This window comes from Myripristis murdjan, chromosome 10, assembly GCF_902150065.1.
Source record: "Myripristis murdjan chromosome 10, fMyrMur1.1, whole genome shotgun sequence".
Classification (NCBI taxonomy): Eukaryota; Metazoa; Chordata; class Actinopteri; order Holocentriformes; family Holocentridae; genus Myripristis; species Myripristis murdjan.
In genome coordinates this window covers 2,367,249-2,377,666 of record NC_043989.1, presented here as the reverse complement: position 1 = coordinate 2,377,666, position 10,418 = coordinate 2,367,249, and the positions used below count along the sequence as shown (strand labels likewise).

The following is a 10,418-nucleotide window of genomic DNA, read 5'->3' as shown; positions in this document are numbered from 1 at the left end:
CGACATAGTTACACTGCAACAGCGAGAGGAGAGAGGAGTTAACAACATAAAACTTAACACTGCAGTGGGGAGGGTGAAATAGACTTAAAATAATATCATAATATTACATGGTATTTTTCTGTAACGATATTTTAAAAAATGCCAGTGAGGGGGTTAATGACAGTTGGACAGGTGTTAATCTATCTGGGCGGTATGGAAAACACTAAACTGACTCCTGCTCTGTTTGTTGTCATGGTGACAGAACGCTGTTATATCACTGACATTATGGTGTGACACTTTTTTTGTGTACAAATTTGTCGCGTTATTGTGAATGACATGATATGATACAGCCTTAGTTTACACAGAGAGCCATCAACAGAGAACTGTTAATGTTTTCATCACCGTAGGAAAAAAAAAAACACAACGCTGCTATGGCAACACTTTGATGCAGATCAGAGGTTTTTTGACTTGCACCCACCATGTCCCAGATGAAGTTGGCCACCCAGTAGAGCAGCGGCTGAACTCCGCTGATGAACTGCATGTGCTTGGCCTTGCTGACTCTCTCCTGGATGAGGAAGACCACGAAGCTGGCCGGGACGAAGGACATGGCGAAGATGACGCAGATGGACACCAGGACGTCCACGGAGGTCGTGACCCTGCAGAGGAGGAGGAGGAGGAGGAGGAGGAGGTGCTGATCAGTGAGGGAGTTCACACTAAATGGTTCCCCATCATGTTTGGGATGTTCAGTTTATTGGAAAACTCCTGACAGGCTAGAAGACACCCGGGATGCTGTTGGGCCAAAACTCAGAAAACACTGCACATCTTAACTCTCAACTAGGAAATACCACTCGGAAACAAATTCTGATATCCTATCACAGATCCATATCACGAGTCATTTTATGATCCAACTTCATTAAATGCCACTGGCTGGATATTTAGTTTGTAGTCGACATTTCCATGTTTGGTTTGCTGTAAAGCACCAAGTCAGATGTCTCATCAGCAGGTTTATGTGTTAAAACAGCTGATGTCTACAGAAAAGTACAACCATGGTGCAACAAATTTGAAAATGTCAAAGTTTTAAAGTTCTGTAAGATTTACATAATTCAAGAATTTTCAAAGGCTCTTTTAAAGCCAGTTTACATTAAGTATAAGACCATTTTTGGTCAGGTGAAAAACTCACACTTCACCTGTGTTTTTCTTCAGCTTGGAAATGTTTTCATAGCACCAATGGATTATTCCTTTAAGAACTCTCTTAAAGGAATAATCCACATTTTGAGTAACATTTTTCTGATTTACCCAGACTGAGACTGGAGGTTGGATACCATTTTCAAATCTGTACCTAGAGGGAGCATGTGTGTTAGCTTAGTTTTGGGAGCTGCAGACGCCCTGTTTGAATCAGCCATTTGTTCCACTGAGTTGTTTCTGTTTGACTTTGAACGCCCCATCAGCATCATCAGACCTGTACCCTGCAGTGTTTTTCCGGAGGGTTTGTACTCACAGCGCCACCTGGCTCAGCTGCTCCTTGGTCAGGTTCAGCGGGTGGTTGAAGACGCTGATGCCGTACTTGCTGGGGTCTTTGCCCTCGGGCAGGTTGGCGCGGAGGATGGCGTTGTTCATGACGTTGATGAAGGCGCCGATGCTGTGCCAGCCCTTGTTGTTGAACCAGATCTGCAGGACAGAAAACCACAGAGCGAGTCAGGACGGCACAGAGTTTCAGTACAGAGTTTCCAGTTTTAGACCGGACGATGCCAGAAGAAAATGAAACTTATCATACACAGAGGATATTCAAAGTGTTTTACAGGCCAAAGATAAGAACAAGAAAGGCCCGAACATCCCCACAACCCTGGAGACGCTCGCTGGAAAACCATGAGGACTGGTCAGACTGGCTGCACTGTGCAGCTCCCAGTGGGAATGTGTGGAAGCGAATGGAAGAAACAAGTCCTGGATAAGAGTACATGTGCTTGGCAAACCTTCCTTCCTTCGTTCTTTCCTGAAATATACGTTATATATCTCTGTAAAGTCCTGTTCACACAGGATCAGAAAACAAAGTCTTCACCCAGAAATGGCAGGTCAGTTTTGCAGGATTTTTTTCTCTACAAATGACGGGCGTTTCCGATTTATAGGAGAATGAAATCACACACAATCCAAGCAGTTATTGCATAAGACTGGACGTCCCCGGTTTATATCAGTCCCATGCAGACAGGATTTACGTCATGGTACTTCTCAGTTTCTGCTTCCATATTTCTGTCTAGACATGCAAATGGACTTTCGCCTTGATTTAACCAGCGACTCCAAACCAGAGTAACAGACCAACGGAAACGTGGTCGAGAAATCACCACCAAAGCAAATTAACATTCACGCAGACACATTACCTTTAACATCCCAGTAACTAAGTGCTTTACAGTCAGCACCGCCCTCCGTGCATCAGCACTTCACAACCAACAGCTAAATAATTAAGTGCATCCAATCAATTCAGCTCTGTATTGATCACTTTAAAAGGGCCTTTAACTAGCCACTGCTGCAGCAAACATCTCTCTGCTGGAATAATCGATCAGGATTCAGCGTTTGATTATGTATCTTTTTAAGTATTCATAAAGCTAGACTAGTACTTCTGCAGATACAGTTCACTTGATTAAAAAATACTTAAATAGAGCTATTACAGAAGTGAGTTTCAGTGAGTTTGTGATTGTGCAGTCACTCCCTCTCACCTTGACGTTGTTCTTGGTGTCCAGGCCGTTGATGAAGCCCGACAGGCTGTCCAGGAAGCGATCGGCAGCTGCACCCTGCAGGACAGAGACGACACCAGCGTTTGTTTCTGAGCGCAAGGAAAATCATTGATCATATAAAGCAGAGGTTTTCAAGCTCCCAGGTTAGCTTTGCTGAATCCCTGGACCCCGACTTGTCTCTCATCTGATATTTTGGTTTGTGTTGACTATGGAATTATTCAGGCATCATAACTTTTCAAATCAATTCAAAGTGGTGAGATTAAAGCATCATGTTAAAATAATTATTTCTACATATTTTTGTGTCATAGTGACGTCTGGTGAATCAAGCCTTTGAAACCAGAGACAGTTCACTGGACTTCTTTCAAAAACATGCAAAAAAAAAAAAAAAAAAAGCAAAAATAAATAAATAAAATAAACAAAACAAAACAAAACAGAGCATAAGTAAAAAAAAAAAAAATCAACTAAAAATTACCAGGACATTATTAAAAAATAAGCAACCAATTTTTTTAATGACAAGAAAACTATATGTACAATGATGAAAATAATATAGAGACAAATAAAAAAAAAAAAGAAAATTACACAAACTACAAAAAGTGCCAGAAAAGTAATAAAAAATACCTGAAAAGTTGCAAAAATACTATAAAAAATACAGGAAAACTATATTTGTAATTATTAAAATAATTTATTTCAGATCAGGTTTATTTTCAATGCTTTAAATGCTTTGACCGACCTTCTGCAGTTTAAAGATCTTCCTGACTCGCTCGATGGCGTCGTCGATCTCATTGGCCGGCGGGAGGACCTGAGTGCTCCTGGCGCCCAACGAGAAGCCGCCGTACCTGCAAAAACACAGATCACGATCAAAACTCTGAGGACCTGGGCCACTCGGAACCGAGACGACGATTATTGATTATTACTGCAGCCGGATGAAAGTGAATGAGACTCACCTGAACTCGTTCACCCAGACTTTGTTCTTCAAACTGAAAGAGAACAGATTCAGGAGAATTCAGTGCATTTTACACAGATTTTACCTTTAATGCAGACCAACTGTTTCTGCCTATAGGTAAAATGACAGCAGCACTCTTCGTCTTACAAATAATTATCTGTCGCTGCATGGTTGTGTAACTGCATCATGAAGTCTTGCACAGTATAAGTGTATTTCTCCACACGTTAACTCCCAGGTTAATGCACTGAAAAAAGGAGGAGTTGTGAAGTGAGACGTGGAGTCTTTCCCACCTCTTGCCGATGATCTGTGCGTACGTCTTCACCAGGTAGTCGGAGATGTTTCTCCCTGTCAGGTTCTGCAGTGTGTCCGTCTCGCTCAGCCTCATCTGAACAGAGGTGGACAGAAAAACCAGACGTTTTCACACACTCACATGAGATTTTATTCAAAGGCCTCACATGGCATCGTCTGAGGGATTCTGCTGAATCTAACCATGCCGGGGTCGAAACACTTCTACTTTTTATGCCATACGTTTTGAAGAGGCGGCTCTGCCACGTCCAAGACTTTCCTGCAGAAACCGGCTTCGAATGGTTATTTTTTCTGTGTTTGTTCAGAGTTTCAATCAAACATACATGTTTTATATATAAAAAAGTTCAGTGTCTTCTGCTGAATATGACATTATCAGGTTTGCAGCGATTGCAGTTCTAGTTTTTAGGCTATAAGCTTCAGAAGTCGACGACACCAAGTTTTGCAACCATCTACAGTCACCACTGTATTGATCCCAGATAAACAAACAAGTGATATTTCTCTGTTTTACATAAACTGTTATACTTCCTTGATATGCAGCCATGCTGTATCTTCATCATGAGTTTACACCAAACGTTAGCGGTCCCACTACAGATAGAGGAGGTTTTTTAGGCAGTGGGGTTACTTGTAGATAATCTAATGTAGTTAGCTGTAACTTGAGGGCCGCAACTCAATCTTTCTAGAAATCAAACGATGTAAAGACCATACACCGTAAACCAACCACCTCCAGAAAGAGCGTCATCTGTCTAATTATGTAAATGTTTTGAAATTTCAGCAGAATTTGACTCATTCCAGTCATTTGGTAGTAAATTTTATGATGAAAACTGAAATCTGTAGTGCAGCACTGTTCAGATAGAGGGTCAGGCTGAGGTTTAGGTTAAAGTTCAGGTTTGGGTTCGGGTTTAGGTTCAGGTTCAGGTTCAGGTACGGGATCAGGTTCAGGTCCAGGTTCGGGTTCAGGTATGTTACCTCAGGCGGCGGCAGGCCTCCGGCTCCGGCGGGACAGTCGGGCAGCATCTTCTTCTTGCCGTCGCAGCTGCAGAAGCAGGCGGGAGACGGATCGTCCATGGTCCAGTTCCCGCTGCTGAAGAGCTGCTGCACGCTCTCAGGAATCTCGGGAATCGACCAATCCTCATCTCCCATCGTACAGGGGGCGTCTCTGAGGAGGAGAAAGAGGAGGAGGAGGAGGGAGCAGGCAGGGATCAGAGGGGCTGATTTTACTGAAGTTACTGAAAACCTCAAACGTCTGAATCAATCCGCTCAGTCGAGTCAGATGAGAACAGACTTTTATGGAAAATAAAACAGTTTTCCACGGTATTGCCTTGGAGGTGATGTGTGAAAGCATGAGGATGAATGTTAAAAAGCCTTACGGGATGCTGTGTCCCTCCATGCAGCGAGTCCCGAAGCCGGGGAAGTCCACGAGGGAATTCAACAGCTTCTGCATGTTGGCGTCGCCTGGAGCGTCGTCGCTGAGGCAGAACAAACAAAATCACCGAGTGAAGGCTACTACTAACTATTACTTTAATATAGTAAATAAGGACACAATAAGAGGCACACAGGATTTTGATCTGCTACTTTGTGAAATGTGGCACTGAGAAAAGTAAAAACACAAACAATTAAATCATTTTGTTTCACACATGATCTCGATCGCAGTATTTAGAAAGCTAAGGGACAGTCCCGGTTTAACATCTGTGACCGCTCGGGAGCCTCTTACCTAAAGAAGGTGACCTGCTCCTCGTACATCCAGGGCTGCAGCTCCAGACTCGGATATTTTCCGAACGGAGGAACGATGAGACTGAAGACCAGAGCGATGCACACGAACACGGCAGGAAGAACGATCTGCAAGAGACGAGAGTCACAGCCTGAAAGACTCTGCCGCCACAGGAGGTTTAAACTCCAGCCTGAACCCAACTCGAGAGCCAGTCGGAGCTCTTACCTGAGCGAAGAAGCCTTTCCTGGAGCGGCGGGCGTACAGGAAGCGTTTCCACATCAGGGCGATGAACTGCTGCCTCTTCAGACTCCAGCCCTTCACCTGAGACGAGCCTTTCCCGTCCACACAGTTGAGCCAGTCCGTCTCCCGGGACTCTGCAACACAGAGAGACGACGTCACAGCCTGAAACTCCAACTCCAACTCATGATCACTGTCTGTGGTAATCAATCTATCAGTTTTAGATCACTTCCAACAGGAGGGCGATCCAGCCACTGCAGATATCAGGAAACATAACAACGAGGAAGGAAGCAACCAGTCGTTTTTCTCACAATCAGAATCAGAAGTACTGTACTGATCCCTGCAGGGAAACCGGGTGTTTGCTCCTGTCTTTCAGATTAGTCGATCATTCGGTGTGTAGAGAGTAAAAACCAAAGTGTGTACCTGGGTCTCCCTCCGAGTCGTTGGTGTCGTTGTTGTCGTCCTCGGTCAGCGGGCGCAGGCAGCTCTGATGGTCGCCACCGAAGGCGTGAGTACGCCGCCGCCGCCGCACTGGTAGGGTGCCGTCTGCATACACAAATACACACAAACACATTTAGGTTTTATTTTATTTTTAGCCAAACTGACAACATTCTAAACTGAACCTGCCTAACTCTAATCCTTATTCTAATCTGAGCCTGAAACCCAAATCCAGACCACAAATTAGCTTTTAGAAAAACCAGGGAGAGGCGAAACGTTCTCACTGCAGAAGACTTTTTTCATCTTTTGGTGTGTGTAAATTAAAATATAAAAACACACAGAGAACGTGCTTCAGATTGAGATTCTTGGTTTCTCTGTGCATCAGTCCTCTGACAGAGATCCTGCTCACAGCTGATTTTAACGTCTTTGTAGAAGGACGAGGTGTTCAGCAAAGCAACTGATGGTGTGAAATCCAAACATGAATGAACTTTGTTTTGTGGTGAGATGGAGGCTTTTTTGTTGGGTAATAATAATAATAATGATAATAATAACAATAAAAAAGCTGTTGATCCTCACCTGAGGGAACTTCAGTGTCGACTCCGTTGTCTTCAGCCACTTTCAGGAAAATCTGCCAAAGAAGAAGAAAGGTGACATTAAAAAAAACAAAGTCCCACTGCATCTGAAGTTCCTGTCAACCCGTCTAACAGCAGCAGCACGGTCCAGCTGTCATCAGCAGGCTGCACAGAGTCTGACTGGTCAGACTTTATTTCTTCAACATTTCTCTGCGATAACTCGTCCTCACCTCCTCCAGCGTGGTGTCGGAGACGCCGTAGCTGGAGATGCCCAGGTCGGCCAGCTTGTCGTCCAGGTCCTTGAACAGCTGGACGAAGGCTCCGTCCTTGGCGGCGCTGTAGGGCAGGACGTAGGTGAGCTCGTGGCCCAGGTCCTCCACCAGGCGGGCGGCCGGGACGTGGCGCAGGATCAGGCTGGAGATCAGAGACACGTCGGGGTGGACACAGGGGACGTCGCACATGATGGACGCCGCCGGGCCGTTCTCTGGAAAAAAAAAACAAAAAAAACAGTCCACGTTAACTTGTCTTTTTACGCCATTGGTGCTGTTTTCATTCCATTTTGTTTCTATTGTTCTATTTTAAAAGTGTCTTTCATTCATTGTTGTTCTTGTTTATTTTATTCCTGTAAATAAAGTGCTCTATATTTACAGTGTATCATTATTATTATTACTGTGGATGATGGACTATCAACTCTCTGAAAACTAAACAGGTCATCGATGCACAAAATTCCCTTGTTTATTTAAAAAAATATTTTAAAAATAATACTTTAGCCTATTAAATATTTCTGGGGGGGGAATAAGAAAGCTCTGGCTAATTTTTTTTAAAAAAGCAAAAATAATAGTATTAAAAAAGACTGAAAAAAAATATAAATATATATATAAATATAAATATATACTAAAATCTGCATTTTCTGACAAAGGTAGTGATTTTGAGATATTTTTTAAAAAAATATTTTTGACTGATCAGATTTTGAACTCATCTAAGGGAAATGATGCATCTCATTGTTCTGTTACAGGATTTGTGTAATGACACTGACTGGCCTTCGGGTGGCACTCTAATGCCAGTTTGAGTCGTCTGCACAATATGAACAGCTGAGCCACTCAGAGCCGCCAGCCGTGCAGAAACATATTAAATATCAGCTCCCTGAAACGTGCTGTGTGTCTGTCTCATTATGTTGGAGTGGGATCACATTAATGATGTTTTTGCATTAGTGGCATCTTTCTTCACTCTTTTTTTTTCTGCTTGCTGTGTCTTCAGCTCTTTAACAGCAGATGTGTGCAGAAGCAGATGTGTCTGTGGCTCTGTGGTAAATGTGTCAGTGAGCTCACCGATGGTGGCAGCCTCACTTTCATTCTCGCTGCCCAGTCCGGCATCAGAGCTGCTGACCGAGCCGCACTCCTCCTCCTGCAGCACACGGGACACACAACACTCAGTTATTATATACACACACACACTGCAAACACAACGATGAATTATAATACACGATGCTCAATTAGGAAATCGAGTAGGAAATCAAGGTTGTAAAGCTTTAAATGCTTGTAAAAGGTGAAAGGTGTAAAGCCTCAAGAAACCTGACATCTATCCAGCTTTTAAAGGGTTAAATGGCTGAATCTATTAAGCGATTTACTAATTTAATCTTTTATTAATTATTACTGTCATCACATATTCCATGACAGTTTTACTGACTTTTTATGTCTTTTGACTGTGAGGCACCTTGTAACCTTGCTCTATATAATTTAAAGTGTTATTATTCCTGTGAGTGCTGACAATAAGCGGCAGGTGTGTGTGTGTGTGTGTGTGTGTGTGCGCGGACCTTCTTGGTGAAGGAGACGGTGCTGGAGGAGTTCCTGCAGGAGCTGAGCGACGGCTCGGGCTCCTTCTTCACCAGCGTCAGGTAGTACCCGGTGCCCAGCTGGTTCTTCAGGAAGAGCGAGGAGCCGACGCAGCACAGCTTCCCGTGGGAGATGATGGCGATGCGGTCGCCCAGGATGTCGGCCTCGTCCATGTGGTGTGTGGACAGGATGATGGTGCGACCTGAGGGACACACACACACACACACACGTTGCTCAGCCTGGAGAAGCTTCAATCACAACTTATTTTCTTTGTTATTCTCATACAATCATGTTTTTAATTATGCTCCCAGCTAGCAAAGTTCTTGTCCCCAAACCGTCTGGGAACGTTTGTTTTTGGTTCTGGGAAAACAAGTTTTTCTGGTAAAAGCTGATGTTAGTGTTATGTTTCCAGAAGGTTCTGGGAGGGTGACCCAACGTTCTCCAAACAGGGAACCTCCTGGGAAACGACCCCCAAAAACATCACATGTGCAGTAACTTTCTAACTCTGAATGTGTTTTTCCTGCAGGACCTCACCCTGCCTGTAGTTCAGCAGCAGATCCCAGATCCCTCGGCGAGCGTACGGGTCGACGCCGGCCGTGGGCTCGTCCAGGATCACGACCTTTGACCCTCCGACGAAGGCGAGCGCCACCGACAGCTTCCTCTGCATGCCGCCGGACAGCGTGCTGGTCCTGGAGCGGCGCTTGTGCGGCAGGCCGGTGTCCTGCAGGATCTGCTCGATCTCGCCCTTCACCTGCTCCTCCGACAGGCCCTTCAGCCGCGCGTAGAACCAGATGTGCTCCTCCACCGTCAGCCTGCGGGGGGCGCCACAAACACCAAACACACTGTGACATCACACACTGGAGGAAGACACTGAAGCATTTAAATCCTCATGATTGGCGGTTGTGGCGGGCGTCATGGCGGAGGACTCACATGCTGAAGAGGACGTTGTGTTGCGGACAGACGCCCAGACTCTGCCGGATGGCGCTCAGCTCCGAACGGATGTCCTTGCCCAGGATGTAGGCCGTCCCGGAGGTGGGGGGGAACAGGCCGGTCAGGATGGACCTGCAACGGGACGTTCACCTCCTGGTTACATTTCATCATGTGTGTGTGTGCAGCTAAGCTAAAACCTGAACCTCCAGGTGTGTGTTTGCACCGGGGGTCTTTCCCTCTCTACTCACATGGTGGTGGTTTTTCCGGCTCCGTTGTGTCCCAGGAAGGACGTGATCTGTCCCTGGTAGAAGCCGAGCGTCAGCCCGTCCACCGCCAGCTTCTTCCCGTGACGGTAAACCTTCACCAGGTTCTCGATGTAAACACCTGGCTCCAGGTGGGCCGGCTCCTCCTCCATGCACACAGCTGCACATTAACACACACACAATGAAAAAAAAAAATCAAGAACTACAGGATCTGTTTTAAGAGATTAGACAGCGGTTGGCTCTTTTGCGCGATAAAAGACCAAAAGTGTAAAAGCACCGCCGTGTGGTCGGTGCCGGCGCTGCGGTCTTACCTCCGGGGTTTCCTTTGCGGCTCTGAGGCAGCTTGCTCGTCTGGCTCGCTCTCTCTCCTAACCAGTAGGACTTGGTGAAGGGGAAGTACCAGGGCCGCGGGATCCCGTACTGACCTGAGAGAGACACGGCAGGTCAGCGCCTCGGCCACACGCCCACTGACATCAGCAGACTG

General features: G+C 45.5%; 1 protein-coding gene across 3 annotated transcripts in view; it reads right to left on the bottom strand.

Annotated features, from left to right (window-relative positions):
• The window catches only part of abca1b (ATP-binding cassette, sub-family A (ABC1), member 1B), a 65,603-nt gene that overhangs the window by 10,482 nt on the left and 44,703 nt on the right, over window positions 1-10,418 (bottom strand). For 2 of the 3 annotated variants that reach the window (XM_030061358.1, XM_030061360.1), the window contains exons 18-37: window positions 10,246-10,359; window positions 9,920-10,094; window positions 9,672-9,803; window positions 9,276-9,553; window positions 8,723-8,943; window positions 8,238-8,313; window positions 7,140-7,393; window positions 6,914-6,965; window positions 6,323-6,445; window positions 5,888-6,036; window positions 5,666-5,790; window positions 5,322-5,420; window positions 4,921-5,110; window positions 3,939-4,033; window positions 3,650-3,682; window positions 3,436-3,541; window positions 2,688-2,762; window positions 1,478-1,647; window positions 458-635; window positions 1-13 (exon numbers count right to left, since the gene is read on the bottom strand). The exon at window positions 1-13 is cut by the window's left edge and continues 103 nt beyond it. In XM_030061358.1, coding sequence (XP_029917218.1) covers window positions 1-13; window positions 458-635; window positions 1,478-1,647; window positions 2,688-2,762; window positions 3,436-3,541; window positions 3,650-3,682; window positions 3,939-4,033; window positions 4,921-5,110; window positions 5,322-5,420; window positions 5,666-5,790; window positions 5,888-6,036; window positions 6,323-6,445; window positions 6,914-6,965; window positions 7,140-7,393; window positions 8,238-8,313; window positions 8,723-8,943; window positions 9,276-9,553; window positions 9,672-9,803; window positions 9,920-10,094; window positions 10,246-10,359 — 2,658 coding nt within the window. The remainder of the gene's footprint in view (window positions 14-457; window positions 636-1,477; window positions 1,648-2,687; window positions 2,763-3,435; window positions 3,542-3,649; window positions 3,683-3,938; window positions 4,034-4,920; window positions 5,111-5,321; window positions 5,421-5,665; window positions 5,791-5,887; window positions 6,037-6,322; window positions 6,446-6,913; window positions 6,966-7,139; window positions 7,394-8,237; window positions 8,314-8,722; window positions 8,944-9,275; window positions 9,554-9,671; window positions 9,804-9,919; window positions 10,095-10,245; window positions 10,360-10,418) is intronic. The other variant, XM_030061361.1, reaches the window with a different exon arrangement.